The sequence below is a fragment of the Molothrus aeneus genome, chromosome 6 (genome assembly GCF_037042795.1).
Source record: "Molothrus aeneus isolate 106 chromosome 6, BPBGC_Maene_1.0, whole genome shotgun sequence".
Classification (NCBI taxonomy): Eukaryota; Metazoa; Chordata; class Aves; order Passeriformes; family Icteridae; genus Molothrus; species Molothrus aeneus.
Window position 1 is genome coordinate 59281792 of NC_089651.1, and position 19445 is coordinate 59301236.

A 19445-nucleotide genomic window follows, 5' to 3' on the forward strand; every position below is an offset into this window, starting at 1 on the left:
CCCTAATAATTTCTCTGCTAAGGATTGCCATTGGGAAGAGCAGAGCCTCTTTGCCAGCCACCCAACACCAAAGAATCTGCTTCTTCTCGCCATGCAAACTTCCAGGATTGAATTTGCTTCAGAAATCCTGATGAGGGAAAGCCCAGAGGGTGCAGGGAGCCAGGGAGTCATGGCTTTAATGGGATACTCTGGAGGAGATGCCAGCAAGGGTGCAGCCTTCAATTCATCCAGGAGCTGAATTAAGAGTGGATTAGAGCTATTCAGGATGGACAGCATTGGCAGGGCTTTCCTGGGGGGGTTTTGGTGTCCTGGGGATTGCAGCACCCACAGTCCCATCAGGGAGAGGTCAGGAGTGTGGGAAATGGGTGCCAGCTCCAGCAAGAGGGAGGGAGAGGGTGAAGCATCCACTGTTGGGATGGCTGTGAGCCCAAAGCTGGCCATCTCTGGGACTCCCAGATGGGATTATGGCACATTCCCCATGGAGCTGCCTGCCCAGCTCAGCTGGATGCTGCAGCCAGCCCAGGCAGGCCACGAGGTGGAATTTAAGAAACCCATTCCACCACAGTGGCTCTTCCCACCCAGCCTCACTGGGAGTAGCTCTGGCTCTGCCTGTCTGGAAGCTCTCTCCTTTAGGAAGTCACCCTGAAAAGAAGAAGGGTAGGGCACCACAACATGCTCAACCAAGCTTTATCCAAAAATAAAAATAGCTGTTGCTGTGGTCAAAGCTACACTGCAGAAATTCATCATTCCACTGTAGGACTCAGACAGCCTCCACCAAAAATTGAGTATTTTTCTAATTTCACCCCAGACACACACAGTCCCATTTAATCCTAACAATTCTAGCAGGTTTAAACTAAAAAAATTATAAACTACCCAACTCTTCATCGAGCTGCACATGTGATTTCCACATGAGGAAGCTCCTGATAGAGCCCTCTCTACAAGGGCTCCTCTGCTTGGTTTGCCAGAAGTACCTGAAGGTATCTGGAAAATAGGACTAATGATTTTTATCTCCTTTGTGAAGTATTTTGAGATCTGCACCTACAGGACGTAGCCAACGGGTGAGAAGCATGGAGTTAACACTGGGAAAAAAGGAAACAATTCTGAGGTGTTCCAGGCCAACCTCAAGGTGACAGTGAGTTCAACATCAAGACTGTGGGAAGAAGTCTCAAAAAATCAACAGAATTGGGAAAAAAGCTGAAGAAAAATACCAGGAAAGGGGAGCAGGACCATGTGTAATTAAAAAGCAACAGATCCCCAATACACAAATCCACTTCATGACATTCCTGTTTTGACTAAACCATTCAAACAGTCCAAACTTTTACTTATAAAGAAACAACTCCATAAATCCCTTTGAAATTCTTGCAGGGAAATAAGGTAAAAAAAAAAAAAAAAAAGTGAAACGACTTTTCCAAAAATCTTCAGAAAAGCAGCACTTTAGGCAAACTTCCCAATCATTCACCAATTCTCCTTGTCTTTCCCAGGAAAGACTCAAACATACCATGAGGGTTCAAATAAGATGAAAGAAAGAAATCCCATCCCCTTGACAAAAAGTCTCAAACCTGCAAGTTGAGTTTTATGAAACAAGGCTTAAGCAAAAGCCACTCAACCCAAAGCTTAAAGATTATCCCAGCTATGTGGGACACAGGACACCTCTGCTCACCAAGCAGAGCAGGGTCAGGAGCACAAACTAAGCACAGCCCACAGACCTGTCTGTCCACAGAATCATAAAAACAATCATAGAATGGCTTAGGTGGGAAGGGAACTCAAAGATCATCCTGTTCCAACCTAAGCCATGGGCAGGGACACCTTGGCTTATTGTCCTACCTGGCCTTGGACACTTCCAGGGATCCAGGGGCAGCCACAGCTGCTCTGGGCACCCTGTGCCAGGGCCTCCCCATCCTCACAGGGAACAATTCCTTCCAATATCCCACCTAACCCTGCCCTCAGGCAGTGGGAAGCCATTCCCCCTTGTCCTGTCACTCCAGGCCTTTGTCCAAGTCTCTCCTCATCTCTCTTGGAGCTCTTTTAGGTTTTGCAAGAGTCTCTAAGGTCTCCCTGGAATCTTCTCCAGGCTGAACAACTTTCCCAGGAAGCTCATGGGAAAGCCAGGCTGCTGAGCCCACTCTGTGACAGCCCATTTCATGCATGGAGCACTGAGCTCCTCCAAGTGCCACAGACGTCAGAAAACCAAACGGGAACGTGCTGCATTCTTGAAGAATAGCAAGAAAACAGCTTTGGGAAGTGCAAGCTGGAGACCACAGACCTGCCTGTCCACAGAGTCATAAAAACAATCATGGAAGGGAACCTAAAGATGATCCTGTTCCAGCCTAAGCCATGGGCAGGGACACCTTCCTCTAGACCAGGTCGCTCCAAACCCCATCCAACCTGGCCTTGGACACCTTCAGGGATCCAGGGGCCCACTAAGCTCCTCTAAAATACAACAGATGTAAAAAAAAACCAAACAGGAATGCGCTGCATTCTTGAAGAACATCAAGAAAACAGCTTTGGGAAGTGCAAGCTGGAGACCAAGAGTTTTTCTGCAGGCTCTGCTATCAGCAATGGAAGGGATGGATTTTTGAGTTTGCTGATTCAGAGGGACACTGTCAGAAGTGGAAGCAATCAGAGCAGGTATCTCCAGAAGAGGATGAAGAGCACCTGGCAGAAGAAATGCAACAGTCCACAGTGCAAAGCAACACCAGCAGGACAAGTAGAAATTAATCCCAGGCTATTGTCAGCATGATTTTGGGGCGAAATTAAATCAATCCCACCCTGCAGCAGGGGTAGCATGGTTATACAGCTCATTTTGATCAACATGAAGGTCTCCATGCTCCCCTGCCTCTGCAGCCTCTTGGAATTCTCCAGCACAGAGTGACAATGTGCCCACAGCTCTCCTGCCTCAAAGCCAAGATGACCTCAAATGACACACTGTCCAAGGAGGTGACAAAAAACCTCAGGCATGGACAGCTCAGCTCACCCGCACCACTTTGGACCAAAGACCAACCTAAAGGTGGACAAGACACTGATGGGTGTTCAGTGGTGCAAGGCAGAGTGAGATGAAAGAACTCTCCAGAGAAGGCACAAAAACGAGAGCAAAATAAAGATGGGAAAAACTGAAAAAGCAAAGGGATGGGACAGAGCTTTGAAACTGAGGTCGAGAAGTCCAAAGCCAAGAAAGATTTTTTTCCCCATCCCTGGGAAGGGTTCCATGGCAGGTTGGATGGGGATTGGAGCAGCCTGGTTTAATGAAAGTTTGGAAAGGGATGAGCTTTAAGATCCTTTCCAACCCAAGCCATCCTGGGATTCCGTAATTCTCTAAAAAGCATGAAAAAACTCTGCAATGAGCACAGCGCAATCTACAACTGCAGATGTTGGTGAAAAGTTACACAAGGAAGCAGGATATTAGGGAGCCAGAAGATAATGGCTGCCTTAATTACAGGCACAGAGAGAATTCTTGTGGTTAAGACAGAGCATTTTGTGGAAGAAGGTTAATTCAAGAGCTAAAGGAGACCTCCCATAAGTCCAGCAAGAGCTCAGCAACCCAGTGACCAATGTGGAGACAGAGGGAACAAGATGAAGAGGTCACTTCTTGTGTGGAAGTTAAGTTTTTTGCAGCACATAGTCACTTGTCCCACCAAAATCAAACACCAGGCCTGCCACTGACAATGCAAATATTTCCTGCAGTGAAGCCCTGCTAGGCAAGAAGGAACCACAGAGCCTTTGGGCTCTGCCACCCTGCCTGGAGCCCCACATTCTGCAATCTGCACTGGCTGGAGGCTTCCCATGAGTGCCATGCCTGGGAGAAGGAAACATTTGGGTTTTTTCCTGAAAATACCTTCTACATTGTCCTTCTTCTCAACAGCACAGCAGGACTGCAGAGCAGAGAGCAGCAGAAAATTATCCCCACTCAACTTCTACTTGTGCTTCTGTCTTTTAACACTTTAAACACCGTCTTTATTTTTCAAATAGAGTTGAGGTGCTACAAAACATGGCAAAGACACCCAGCAGCTGAATCCTCAACTGCTTCATGGAAAAGCAACATCTTAGGAGATCTTTATCCCAAAATTTTGGGGAGCAGGGAGGGTAGATGGCTGCTCCCCCAAATCCAGCTTGTTTCCCCACTCTTTGGGCCCAGTATGAGAAAGAACAGCTCCAGCACACAGGAGCCAGCTCATGGAAGAGGAAAATAATTGAAGCCATGGCAAAATTGGGAAAGTCTTCACAACCATCACCCAAAAACTCACTCAGAAGGGACAGAAAGAGTCAGCAAAGGAGAGGTCACACAGTCCTTTCTGAGAAATATTTTCCCATGGCATCCCTAAACATAAAAGGAAAAGACTAAAAAAAAAATTATTATTTTGTTTTCCTTTTGAAGCATGCAAGTGAAAGAATGTGCTGTTGGGCCTCAGCTCCAAGGATGCAAGCAGCAAGAATTTGCCTTAATCAGGACTGTTTTAGCTACAAGTTTTTATTGAGAGTTTGCAGGAACATTTGAGAAAACTGAAATTAAATATATTAACCTGATTTGTTTTTTTTTCAATTATAGTTTTTAGCTTCTCATTTGTTGGCAATCACTAAAACATGCAAGATTGCAATTTAAAATTTAGCCTTTCCTTTAAGTTTGGTAAAATTTTCCTTTAGCCAAGGTTACAAGTTATACGCCTTTACAAAAAAACTCTACCAGCATTTTTACTTTTTATTTATAAAACAACAGTAGACATTCTATATTTAATAATTCCCCAAAATGTATTAAATGATCAGCATAAAGCTACACATGGATGGGAACTGGAATTTAATTAAAATGTTTTCATTAAATGCAATCTTCAGTGCACTGGATTCATTAAGAAAAGTAAGATAATTGGAATGGTTTATATTTGAAGCTGATGTATTTAACACTGGCAACACCTATCTGTACCTAGTGAAATAAGCTGATTATTTCTGCCTTCTTTTCTCTCCAAAACTTTACAGGCAGGAGATCTTAGCCTTGCATCTTTCATTTATTTTTTTTTCGGCAGTAAAGTAAGAAAAACTCTCTTGATTTTTAAAATCTCCACTAATTAACTAAATAATGGATTTTTTAAAAATTTCTGTCTGTCCCTGCACCTGCAGATGGTGACCCTGATACCAGTGGTTCCCTGTTCCCTTCCACAGACTCCAAGTACATCACCAGCAACCTCTGTCTCTTTGCAGTAGCAAAGATACATTCCTTCAATGTATTTTTATGTCAAGGCAGTGCACTAAAGAGTTAATATTTTGAATTTAAAAGGTTTTGCTTGTTAATCAATCAATTAAAAAAAAAAAACCAACTATTTTTTTGACGAGGCTAAACAGAAAGGGACACAGAAGACTCAACAACCAAGCTTCCCACTGATAAATTTTAAGCGTGCACGAGCATCGGCGCTGAAATAGAAGAATTATTTAAAAATTAAAATCCAAACAGGAGTTTAGGGTTTAAGTAACAATAATTATCCCCCAAAACCCCAATCCCTCTGGGTTTGCCTGCCTCTTAGCCACAAACACTCCATGACAAAAGGCGGTGTCTCTTGCTCTCAGCGCTGAAGAGCCAGCTCAGGTACTACAGGGAATAGCAAACCCGATTTTATTCTTCCTCAAGGACCTGGAGCTCAATAGCCACTTAAGCCCTGCCCGCAGCAGGAGGAGGAGGAAGGAGAGCAGGGCTTGGCTCATCTCTCCTGGTTGAGTCCCATGGTCACAAGGAGTGAAGGGAAAAGAGACTGAGCAAAGAGGAAGAGCCACCATAAAATAAAACCAAACCAGTCTGGTCACAACCAGCTGCTGCCCTTGGTGTGAAACAGGACTTCAGCATCCCACAGCTCCAGCATTCCCACACACCCATGATTTCTGGGATAGGGGTGAGCAGGCAGCACCCTCACCTCCCACCACATGCATGGAATGCCTCACACCCAGCCAGGGACTGCCACCACTTCCTGACTTTTCTTTCTTGTAGTTATTTTATTGAAATGCCAGTTTGGAGAGGGGATGGTCCAGGGTGGTAAGGAGTGCTGAGCCAGTGAGGATTTTGGCAAAGGGGAGCTGGTCCTTGCACCCTCTCACACACGTCCTCCTGGACTGGAGGTGTCCAGTTGGGACACAACCTCTTAAGGATATTGTCTCTGCCCATTCCTTTGGAAATGTGGACCTGTGAAGGTCACCAGCATGTGCAAGAGGCATCTTGCACCCCACCCCTTGTGTCCTGGGGCCAAGTCACCTTGGATCCTCTTGCTGGGAGGATCAAAGTGCTCTGGGATGGCAGCAAGGTCGTCCTTTGGACAACAGGGATGGGAAGAGCCCCCCGTGACAACTTGTCAGGGGAGTGAGGAATGAGACATCCCAACCTTACACCTTGTATGCTCCAGGATGTCCATCACCACTGGAGCAGAGCCTGCCTGCAGCAGCCCCTTGCCAAGGAAGTCTGGTATTTAAATTCAACATCTCCATGCCAAGCTATTCCAGAGCAGCTCAATGAGTTGCTCATGACAGATCTATAAAATGCACACAGGGCTGCGCTGCTTTAAGAAATATCACCCCATACTCACATTTGAGTTGTACAAACTGTGCTTCCAGCCATTACAAATGAGAAATTCTCTCCTGGTGTCTTTGCAAGTGCAAGGGGTGTATTAGTTCAACCCATTATTTGATTCACAATCCTTGGAAAATAGATACACCTTTATCCCAGGCTCCTGTAATAACCAGCGCCTGCTTCCAGCAGCCAAAAAACCCCAACCCGCAGTAGGAGCCGACTTGAGCTATTTAAATGTTTTATAAGTTGGCTTTTTTTTTTTTTTTGGGTAATTGCAGAAACTTTTCCTAATCTGACATTTGTTAAAACCCCTTATTAGAAATTATGCAGCCACAGAAAAAAAAAAAAAAAAAAAGAAAGAAAAAAAAGGAGCGGGGTGGGGGGGCGGAAAGGAAGGAGTTGAGGGGGGGAAAAAAAATAGAATAAAATATAAAATAAAATAAAAATGAGCTGGCTTCACAATTACCAAGTCAGCCCATGCAGCCCTTCGCTATTGTACGAGTGGCATAAACCCCCCGGCGGCCTATCAGCTCCCTGGCAGGCAGGGGGCTGCGCTATTCAAAGCGAGAGATACAAGCTGCAGGGCAAAAACCTGGCAGCTCCCATCTGACCCCCCAATCCCCGGCTGGTGACAGCTCCAAGCTCCATGGCAAATTAGCCCTTCTCACATTACAATTGCAGGAGACAGATTCCATTAGCGGTATCTGAAATTGAGTGGAGAGCTGCTCCGTTATCAGACTTGACTCATAAGCGCCGCTATTAATCAGAGCTATGATAGCATTTATATATTTCAAGCTATCTGCCGCCGCTGTGATATTCTGCTACAAAGGGTTGATGGGACTTAGGGAAGGGAACAATGGAGCTTTCTGGCAAAAGCAGAGTAAATCAAGAAAGTCTGTGACTTCCGCACATTCTGAAGGGATTGCGGTTTACATAAATTTTCTCCCAATTGGAGATTGAGCTCTTCCTCATCTTACACATGGGATTTAGTTGTCACTCAATGGTAACAGCTGTGAAAAGGTGAAGCGGCCCACCGCTCAGAATATTGCCTCCGCTTTTAAAGCAATTAACCCATGAACAGGAGGATACCTGGTGATATCAAAGGGATTAAGCCAGGCAGTGCATTATTAACATTTCCTTGAACTAATTCTAACTCTGACTAGCTGTCAGAAAAGACTCTTCAGTCTTTTAAAAAAAAAAAAAAAAAGAGTTTTTTTGCCCTGCTTTTTCTTTCTGCCCCCCCCACCACCACCACCACCCTTTTCAAAATGAAGCAGAGTTACTGCAGCCTCGTGTGCCTACTTTGGAGCCAAATGCAAATGAACAGATTTGGCAGCGTCTTCAAACAGACTGAACTCAGCGCCGGTTTATTCTGGGGACAAGTGGGAAAAAAAAATAAAAACAGATATGTGATCAATTAGCCAGAGGTCACGGCAGATTTTCTCAAAGCAAATTAGTACCTGAGTGCATTCCTTTCTTCTCTCCCACCTAAAACTTTGTAACTACTCCTCACTAAGCACAGCTGCTTCCCAGACGCCCAAGATGCTCCTGCTGTGCTACAACAGAGATAATCTACGATAATCTGTAATCTGGAAAAATCCAAACACGCCCTCTAAGGAGATTCCTCCTTCCCCAAAGCCCAATTTCTTCATTTCCCACTCTGGTTGAGCAGGCACTGACTCCTCTCTCATCCCTCCATCTTCCCCAAGTCATGTCCACAAAAAAAGGGGTCAAACTGTTCTCAGGGATGAATTCTGCTCTGGCAAACCCGTGCACCCAGGGACATGGGCATTTCCTCACTCACCAGGGGCAGAAGACAACTTTTCCCAGCACTGGGCAGTTTTAAGGGAGTATCAGCCATGGGGTCCCTCTGGGATGGCCATGAAGGTCAGGGATCCTCCTGGTCCTCCTTAGGGACCTTCCCACAAGAGCTCCAGGACACACACCCTGGGAGCCAGAAAACTCAGTGCCATCAAGAGGGTCAAGTGGCACTTCCAAAACATCCCTATGATTTCAAAATGATGGAATAATTTTGATGATTTCATTATCTAACATGCCTAATTCTCCTTTTTGCTGGTGGCGGGAGAAGAGCTGGCTCTGGGTTTTATATATAGTCACAGTGTGTTGCCTGGAAGGTTTAGTGGGCAGGGAATACACATATATATTTAAAATCTATGTTTGTATAATGTATTAGTACCAAAGTTAATATGATACCCAGAACAGCAAACCAAAGAGATGTGAATTGCTTAATTTAATCCAACGTCTTCCCCCTTTTCAAAACCCTGTGTCCAACTCAGCCAAAATAAAGCTGGCAAAAACTTCCTACAAATACTTGGGCAATGACAGCATTTACTCTACTACTGCCTCTGCAATAAAGCAGCTTTGTTTGTTCAGAAACCCCAAAACAGCCAAACTATGAAAGGTATAGACTGAAAAAAAAATGCACTTAGAGCAGGGGAAAGCTTCCTATTTCTCTTTGCAGCAGAGAACGCAAAGAATGCCTCCCCTGTGCAGAAAATGACACTTTGGCAATCATATTATAAGAAGATAATTGGTTTACTTTGTAAACTTGCTATGCTTTGCCTCCCACAGTAAAACAAATAAATAGTTGTTTAAAGAAACAATCCTACAGCCGCACTCGCTGAGTCCTAAAAACATAAAGCATCTCCCCCCTCCTTCAAAGCAAAGAAGAATTATTTGCCTCAGTTATAAGCAGTCCGAGAGAACTCTTTGTAAATGGCATTTTACGATAATTACAAGCAATTTATTAAGACTGTGCAGACGGGGGGAAAAAAATCCATACTTGAGAAGTAACTCAAAGGAGAAACGGCTCGTTCAGCGATAGTCTGGATTACTGACAAAAAGCCTTTCTGCATCAATGTGCTGTGATATAATTTTGCTTTGAGAACAACAATCCAGGCTTAAAAAAAATGTAATTAAATGAGTAATATCATATATTATAACACAATAAAATTAACAAACAGACGTGATGCGGCGGCCGCTTCCTCTCGACCCCAGTGCGGAGCATCCCGCCAGCCATCACCTGGCAAAGGAGAAATCTGCTCAAGGAATAAATTCCACCCTAATCCCACACGTGCCACAACATCCCAAACACCACAGAGGGAAGGAACCACGACTCTTCTCCTCAAGCAATAAAATCATCCCGACCTGCCGAGGAATAAACTCCGGGAAATGACTCAAACAAAAAGAATCAATGGGGAAATTAATTTAAAAATATAATTTTAAAAAGGGAGAGATTTGCTGTATGGGGATGCTGGGAGGGAGGGAGGGAGGGAGGCACGGGGTGTGAGGGTAAACAGCAACGCTGCCCGGCTGGGGGGAGAAAAGAAAGGTTTTAGAGGTTAAGTTCAGGTCAGACGACAAATGAAATCGTAACAACCCAACTGACATTGTATAATGTCTTCTTCACTGGATCAATAGGGCAGCGTCAGCCCCATTTCCATAGAGATGGCTTCCTCCCCGCTGGAGGGTGGCTATTGTTTGAGCAGGCAGATTTGCCACTTGAACCGCGTTGCTCCCGAAGGATGCGTACTTCATCAATTATTTGTACTCCTAACATCTACATATTTTCATATTAACATCCACGTTTCACACGGCAAGAGGAGCAGGTGCTGATTCTGCCACCGGTACCTCGTACAGGTCACCCCACCAGATAATTTTATTGAAACACAAAAATAAGGGGGGATTTGATAGACCCATTTTAGTCCCTTTGTGAGGACGGACAAACACGGTTTAAAACACACCACATCACACTCAGACAGCTACAGCTTCAAGCAGACAGTGCCAGTGAACACTTTCTAATATTTTTCTTTTAAATAAATAAATAAAAAAGCAATAATTTTTCTTTTTTTTGCCAAATCAATGTTCCAAAAAATAAATCAATTTTAAGGTGCTTGAAATGAAAAATGTAACATTGTAATGTGGAAATAAAACTGACCTTACAATTATTAAAAAGAGCAACAAAACAATCACTGTTAGGCTGAATAATTGATCCTGTCAGTATCTGTGGAATAATTTCTGTAAGTCTTAATAGTTTTTATCATCTCTCACTTGCACGTTTTCCGTTCCTTCATGCAAATTCTAAATTTGACAGAAGCGCCGTCTTCCAAATCCAATTAAACACCAACAAAACACCTAAACCTTCAGAAGTGCTAAAGTAATTCCCAAAATAATTCTCAAATTTAGCCTGTCATTTCTCTCCTGTATCCTTATTTCTCAAAAGAAACAATTGCACCATTTCCAAAGCACAAAGCGGGCACCCAAGGAACTGTCACACACGAACTAAAAACAGGGGAAGATCTTCCAAATAACTGCAATAATGGGAACAACCATCATTAAAAAAGAAATCAGAACCAAATATAGAAAACCTTTAGCAACTCCTTGCAGGAGTTTTTAACAGAATGGAGTTGTGCTGATGCTCCACCGAGCACTGTGCACGGGAGGGCAGCGCCACTTCCAGCTTCCCAAATAGGCTGTGAAATACAGGATATTAAATTAAATAATGCCGACTTAATTACATGTATTACCCACCAGTGAAAGCAATCACTTTACATGCCTACAGAAATATTTAGGAACTACTCAAGCAATTCCAGTAGGTGTGCTTTGGAGCTGATGCTACATGCAAGGTGATGTGCTAAAAAGCAACTCCTCTGCAGCAGAGAAAGATGGACCCCGTGGAACAAAGTTTAAGCAAGCTCAGGGCTTGCTTTATCTCAGAATCTGCCCGCCACCACCTCCCCATTTATTCCTGCTTTCATTTCTAGGTTGCTGGGAAGGTTTCCCTGAGGGGTGGCTCTGGAAACGGGTGGGAGAAAAGGGCTTTTGTCAAAATAATCCCGGTCGGGAAGTGCCCCGTCTCATCCCGGAGCGCCCCGATACCACTCGCAGCCTCGAAACGTGCCCTATTTTCCCTGCAAAAAGAACATCAGAAATTGTTTATATGGGTTGCCATAATCCTCTCAAATATGGGTCAGGCTGAGGTTAAGAGCAGCCAGAACTTGCACATCAAAGACGAGCAGGGTTAACAAAAACCCCACAACCACGTGAGCATCCCGATTGTTCCCTGTCATCCCAAGGTTAGAGGTGCGGAGAGGAGGCTCCGGACATCCCCCCCCTGAGCCCGGAGCTGCTCCAGGGAAAGGCAGGGATGCTCTCCCTGCTCCTTGGGTACCACGGGCAGGCAACTGCCCATCCACCTCCGCCGGGAGCTGCAATTAAAGCAAGTTCACGGTTTCCCGATAGGTGAAGCTCATCCTGTTAATTTAAACAGACCATCTGCATCTTTCGAGAACGACAAACTTCATTAGTTCTGGTTAGTTAAACCGAGCGGTGATTTGTGATAATGAGCCTGAACAACCTGTCACGGCTGGGCAAGGGAAAGGGCACACTTTTTATTATTGCTATTATTATTATTTAACAGAAAAGAAAAGGGTGGGGGGGGGGGAATAAAAAGAGGGGGGAGGCTTTTGTGCGGGAAAGAAGGTCAAATTCAGATTAAGTTGCTGTTAGGTTAATCAGAGGAACTAATTAGGGAAGGGCGGGGGGGAACGCTGGTCCAAAGGCCAGTGGGGAGCAGAGGGAGCCTTCGGGAATGTCCCGAGCCGCCGGGGAAGCACCACAAAGCCAAGGAAAAAGCACCCCTGAGGACTTTACCTGAAAACCGTGCAAAAAAGCAAAGAGGCAGCAGCTGCTCCCACCAAGCCGCAGAGGAGATTGACTCGGAAGGCGGGGGAGCCGCTGGGCAGCCCCGTGGCCGCTTTGGCCAGCAGCATGAACAGGGGATAGCCAGGAGGGTGGGCGACCTAGGGACAGAGGGACACGGGGTTGGAAAGGGGGGAGAGGCTGGGAATGGGAGCAGGGCAGCCCCAAGCAGCTCCGCTCCCCGAGCCACCCTCAGCGCCCATCCCAACCCTCGGTACCCATCCCAAATCCCTGTGCCCACCCCAAATCCCTGTGCCCATCCCAAACCCTGGTACCCACCCCAAATCCCTGTGCCCATCCCAAACCCTGGTACCCATCCCAACCCCACCAAGGTTTTTTCCTCAGTGGATCTGGCTCCACGCCTCGCCCATAATAATGAGGCGGCGAGGAAAAGGAGGTGCCACGTTTCATTAGCGTGCCTTAAAGGACTCCTTGTTTGGGTTCACAGTATATTAGGGTCATTCAAAAGGCTGTTGTTTTTTTTTTTTTGCCCCTTTTTTTTTGTTGTTTTTGTTTTTTTTTAAAAAAGCAGCTTCTCAACTATTTTATTGGTTAGCAAGTTGAAAGACCACACTGCTATCGGATTACCACCGCGCTGACAGTCCTAAGGTCTTGCCTAAAGGGATCATGCACCATAATAAAGTTTATTAAATAATAAAACTTATTAAAATTGTTAACCCGATTTATTTTATTCTCCCCAGCTTATACAAAATTTGGGTTGATAATAAGCCAGCTACTGTATATACAGTAAAGCCTTTGCTTTATAATTTAGTTTAATTGGATTTAAAACTTGAAGTAAATTGTCGCGTGCTGTACTTATAAGTTAGTAAAAACTGTGGTTTGAAAATAAATTAATCTACTTTACTCCATGCTTAATTAAACTTCCTTAATTCCTAAAACTGTTAATGAGAGCATTGATTAAACAATAAAACTAATACTTACTCCAAGCTCATATGCGGCTGTGATCAGCTCCCCTGTGAAAAAATAATGTAAAACCAATAATTACTATTAGGAAATGACACTCCTCCAAAGTTTTCAAAATCCAAATGCTTGCATTGGGGTTTTGCATTAATTTGACTGGATAAAACTGTAAATCTGTGGAGATTTAACAGCATGAAATTTTCTAAGAATATTTTCTCCCTCTGATGTCATTGCACAAAATATCTTTTGTATGTTTTTCGTGAGACTTTTATGAACAGATAAGTGAAAATATAGGTAGGCTTGGGCAAAGAATGGCCTGAGACACTCAAAATGCAGACATTTGTGTGTGTGTATTTTTAATTTAAAACCATCTGACTCAATAACTTTCAAGCACTACAGTTTGCAATGCTTAAGCTGCATTGTCTGTTCAACAACCCAGTTGTTTGTCATAAAAAAAATCATAGAAACCAACACAAAACCAGAGCTTTACAGCTTTTAAAGAGGAAAAACATAATCACTGATCGTGCAAATCTGCATCCATTTATCTGGGAAGGTTGCTCTCCCTTGATGCTAAAGCAATTCTGCTTCACAAGTAATTCTTTTACCTGTCAGTGGATGCTGCACCCAGCTTCCAATAGAAACAACATTAAGGTTTTGCATTTTGTTTGTATTTTAAGCCAGGACAAATAGCTGCCACAAAAAAACCCTCATTAGCAGAATAGTTGGCATTTTTAGAGCATTTGACACTGAAGCATTTTGCAGCAAACTCTCCTCAACAACGTACATGGAATATATTCAGAGAGCACAACGCATTCAGGGAGAAACAAAATTAAAAATATACAGCTAGTTTTCCTTCTTTCCCTCAAATTTCATAATCCAATTTTACTGGTCCTAATAATTTTGCAAGCACCAAGGTCACGGCAGCATTGTTAGATGGGAAAGACACAAATGAAGGGTGCTGGTGGCTTTAAGTGCTAAATTAAGGATATTTTAAATTTCTGTACAGTCACATCCTCACCACGCCACGCAAAGGGGGGTGGGGGGATTGTACAAATGGCACCTTTAAATCCTGACACCAGGGTTTAAAGTAAAATGCAGTAAATGCTGCATTTTAAAATGAAGATTCAACCCATTCAATGAAGATTACTGCTGGTGGCAACTCCTGCAGAATTAGAGCTGTTGGCTGGCAATGACTGGAGCCAAACCTGCCACTTCCTGCACCGAAACCTCTCAGACATGGAGTTCCCTGCACTTGCAAACACTGCTATTCTTATTTTAGGAAAATTTCACCCTAAAACAGCCCCCAAGAAGTGGATGCAATGGGAAAACCATCCATCCCAATTCTGAGCCCTTCAGAGTTCAGCAGCTCCAACATTTCCAGGGCACAGCAAGGCTGGGAAGGGACAAATCCTCCTGCACACAGCAAAGGATGGTGACAATAAAGGAAACCCTAAATTTGGCACTGGGGGGGTTCCCCAGTGTGCAGCAGCTGGTGATGCCCACCACCCACCACATCCCAGGGATGCTGCTCCACTAAAATCCTCCTGGGATGCAGCAATATGTGCACCTAAAAAAGCAAAAATTTAACTTCATTCACATTGCTGTGACGTTTATATCAAGGGCAAGAATAACCCCAAAGAAACACAGCCACAAATCAACCAAGAAGCTGCAAAAATAATATAAATAAACCACTGGTGGAAGCCACCACCAAGCTTTGAAAGACAACAGCACAACTTTGCCTTGTAAGAATTAAGGAAAAAAAAAAACAAAAAGACCTGCAAAAGATCAGCTCACAGGCTGCAGGCCTGTTGAATTCCAGTGGGAAAATCAAAATAAGTACAGAACAGGCACTACTTGGATAAGGTTAATTCTCCACCTCCCACTCACAGACCTGAGCATCCCTTACAGCCTCCATGGGCTGGAGGAGTGAGGAGCACTGATATTAAATAACAAACAACTACAGCACCCCTAAACTAGGTTTCAATGTTCTGTGAGACAGAATGATCATCTTCAAGCTCAAACTGAAATGTTTATTCCCTCCAACTCCACAGGAACAGGAGTCGGACTTGATGATCATTGTGGGTCCCTTTTAATTCAGAATATTCAGTGATTCCTAATGTAAACAAGTTTCTGACCCCCCCATAAAGGTGTTCAGGCAATAGGCCCAATGCTGCCTGAACTCTGCTTTATTCCCAGCAAGTTTGGGAGCTGATGTTTGAAACATCACAGTGAACATTTGGTTGGTTTCTTTTTCTTTTTAAACTTGATTTGATCCCTTTTTAAGCTGTTTTAACATCTGTGGATATTTCTGAATTATAATTCCATCTCCCTCTATTATTCTATCACTCATTTCTTTATTCTAACACTGAGTAACACGAGCAAGCTGCCAGTGGAAATACCAACTGCCTTGGACATTTTTGGATTACTGCAAACTTTGGGAACAATTAAAAATGCAGATAGCTTAAAAAATAAAATAAAATAAAAATTAAAATTAAATAAAATAATAAAAATAATAAAATAAAATAATAAAAAATAAAAAATAAAATAAAAATAAAAATAAAATAAAAAATAAAATAAAAATTAAAATTAAATAAAATAATAAAATAAAATAAAATAAAATAAAATAAAATAAAATAAAATAAAATACTAGGCTCCCTGCCTGGAAACAGATACAGCAAATCCTGTGCTTTTGGTGGCACAAGTTTCAGGCACAGGCAAATCAAACACCTTGAGCAGGACCATGCACAGACATTCCAGCTGAGGCATTCCATGCTCAAGCCATGAGGAAACCAGGGGAATAATGCCCAAAAAAGTCCTGACACTGTGATGGGACACGATGATGGTGGCTGGGACAGGCACAAGGGGACAGCAGGGATGAGCCTGTGTCTGCCCAGTCCCAGTGAACACATGGAAGGCAGGCAGCAAATTTCAAAGAAAATTCAAAAAATAAAGAAATAAGGAGAGACAATGAATGAGGTCACAGTGCTGGTCAGGGGACTCTGTCCTGAGGGATTTCCTCTAACACAATTTTACACAAGGGATCTCCTCTAATACCACAATAACCTGTGGAAAGTGAGGTGAACCCATGTGCTGTTTGGCTGCTTGCTCTGTCTACTGGGATAATTCACATCAAACAAAAAACCAAATCCCAGCATCCAGCCATGACATCATCAGGAGAACCTGCATCCCCCTCTGCAAAGGCTGCTCATGCTTATTTGAATCCCAGAGGGAGAATCCAGGCTCAAGCACAATTAAGAGCCAGGTTCCTGAGGCTTCGTGCAGCATGAACAGCTCAGAGCATAGGGTGCTTTCCACAGACCAAAAAAAAAAAAAAAGGCAAAAATTATCATAAAAGCCAAAATGGTAACAGCTGTAAACATATCAATCATCACATATTAATTAATACACCCAGAAGGAGCAAATCCAGCCCTTTCAGTAACTTGGGAGCAGAAGCAAAAGCCATCAGGATGCACATGGCCAGCCTGGCCAGTGCCTCTCTCCACACATCCTGAGCCTGTAAAATACATGAATCCATTAAAATGCCATTTATTTAGAAGGAATTTCATGCACAGGTTGGATTTGAAAGCACTGGTGACCAGGAGGCACAGGATTAAGCAGAGCCACTGAACTGTTCTGGGATGACACAGAAAGAAAGAATCCTGGACACTTGTTCCATGAAATAAAAATTATCAACATATTCCCAAGAAAAACCAAGCCCTCGCATTTCCAAACCACACAGGCAAAACCAAAGTATTTTTTAAAGCAAGAACAGGTTAAGTCAGTAAAACCAGAGGAGAACCAAACAGGAGAACTCTGTCCCCCTGTGGGATCAGCAGCGCCAAACACCAAAATTCAGACAGTCTGGCACTGTCAGGAAGCTGCACTTGCAGAGAGGCAGAGCCAAAGATTTCCCTGTTGCACAAGCCTGGGGCAGCACAGCTGGCAGGATGCACACCTGTCCCCTAAAGCCACCAGCTGTCCCCTGCCTAAATCCTTCTCTGAAAGGCTCAAATGCAGGCAAACCATTATGGAGTGGCCCGAGGGCACCACCCCAGGGGCGTCCTTGCTGTGCTGACCCCACTGGGCCATTGCACACCCCAAAGCAGGGTGTCCCTGCTGCTGCACCCACCTGTGGGGAGCTTTAAATGCACCAACCCCAATGGGGTGAGCACCCCAAAAGTGGCTGCACTGCACCAGTGGCTATGGGGACCTAATGGGACCAGCAACGCCATGGGGTGACAGCAATGCACCCATCCCCATAGGATGAGCATCATTATTGGGTGACAGAGAGTACCAGCCCCTACAGGATGAGCATCTTTATGGGGTGACAGCAACCCCTGCAGTGACATGAATGCCCCAGTCCCTGTAGGATAACAGCAACCATATGGGGTGACAATGAAATACCAGCCCCTACAGGATGAGCATTCCTATGGGATGACAGCCAGCCTAATGGGGTGACAGCAATCCACCTGTCCCTTAGGATGAGCATCCTTATGGGGTGACAGCAACACACCCATCCCTATAGGATAACAGCAACCATATCGGGTGACAGTGAACTACCAGCCCCTATAGGATGAGCATCCTTATGCGGTGACAGTGAACTACCAGCCCCTATAGGATGAGCATCCTTATGGGGTGACAGTGAACTACCAGCCCCTATAGGATGAGCATCCTTATGGGGTGACAGTGAACTACCAGCCCCTATAGGATGAGCATCCTTATGCGGTGACAGTGAACTACCAGCCCCTATAGGATGAGCATCCCTGTGAGATGGCAGCAAGCCGATGGGGTGACACCAACGCATCAGTCCCTCTGGAGTGAGCAGCTCTCTATGGTGAGAACCCAGTGGGGTGACACCGACCCTCCAGGGGTGACACCAACGCACCGGCTCCTTCTGACAGACCAACCCCACACGGGTGACACTGATGCACGAGCTTCTGTGGGGTGACAGCAGCCCCGTGGGGTGACAAGGATGCCCCGGTCCCTGAGGGCTCGGCCCCCCCCGCCCCCCGCCATGCACCGGCCGCTACGGGCCGAGGGTCCCCACCCGGTACATTACCCGCATCCCCGCCGGGCAGGGAGGGCGGCAGCGTGGCCGTGTAGAGAGCAGCCACGGCAGCGCCCAGGGCCCCGGCGGCTCCTCCCGCCCCATTCCCGATCCCGATCCCAATCCCGCTGCCGGGGCCGGCCCCAGGCCTGGGCCCCGCACCCATGTGCGCCGCCACCTTCCGGGGTCGGCCGGGCTGTACCATCCACCGCCCCGCGGGGGGAGCACCCCTGTCCCGCTCGCCGTCTCGCTCTCTCCAAAGCGCCCTGCGGGGCTTCTCTTAATACAAATCTCAGATAGAGAACAGAGAGAGCCGCGAACCCGGTGAGGGTGTTCAGCGCGGCCTCCCGATCTCTTCCATCCTCCCCCGGACAGGAGTTGGTACAGCCAGAGAGGGCGTGGCGGAGGGTGAGAGCGGCCGGGCGGCCGGGCGGGACCAACGCGCGCGGGGGGGGACGGGCCGAAACCACCGCGGAGATGCGGGGGGGTGGAAGGGACCGGTGTGCGTCCTGTCTTTGCCTTGCTCCCGGGATCGTCCCTTCAGGACGAGGTTTTTTAAGGATCAGCTCCTTCTGGCCTCTCTCAAATACATCAAAGCCCTCCTCGGACAGTGCTGGCTGCAGGCTGCACCCCCTCCACCACAGCCCCAGTGTGCCCATACACAAATAATAAAGATTTAACCCGTGGATGGGATGGCACAAGATGCTGGTGAAGGGAAAGATTGAAGATGTCAGCGCAGGGATTATTAAAAGCGGCGATTCCCGCTGTGGGAAGCAGTTAAGGAAGGCAAATAGCATCCCGAGACCTATCGATGGAGGACTAAAACACATCCGTGGAAATCATTATGGGATTGTACCAAAGAGCGGCGAGGCCATACCTGCAGAATTGAGACAGATTAAAGAGAGGCTTTTGAATACAAATGAAAAAAGGTATAGGAGAGGGTAACAAGGATAATAAACAGCCTTATGGATTAGATCTAAGTGGAGACGTTAGAAAATTAGGTTTGCATTTATTAAGGAAAAAAAGAGCAGGATTAAGGGCTGACACAACGGAGGGAACGTGCGTGGTGTTCCGGGGCTGGAGAAGGGCCCCGCTGAAACAGCAGCACAAAACCCCTGGAAGGTGAAACCAAGGGAGGCATTCAGGGAATTCCGGGGTCCCCAGCACAGGAGGGACACGGACCTGCTGGAGGGGGTCCCGAGGAGGCCACCAAGATGA

General features: G+C 45.5%; 1 protein-coding gene across 1 annotated transcript in view; it reads right to left on the reverse strand.

Moving 5' to 3' along the window:
- The window catches only part of TMEM260 (transmembrane protein 260), a 34596-nt gene extending 16164 nt beyond the window's left edge, over positions 1-18432 (reverse strand). Inside the window, exons 1-3 of the mRNA XM_066552580.1 lie at positions 18240-18432; positions 13202-13233; positions 12212-12360 (exon numbers count right to left, since the gene is read on the reverse strand). Coding sequence (XP_066408677.1) covers positions 12212-12360; positions 13202-13233; positions 18240-18432 — 374 coding nt within the window. The remainder of the gene's footprint in view (positions 1-12211; positions 12361-13201; positions 13234-18239) is intronic.
- Positions 18433-19445: the final 1013 nt, after the last annotated feature.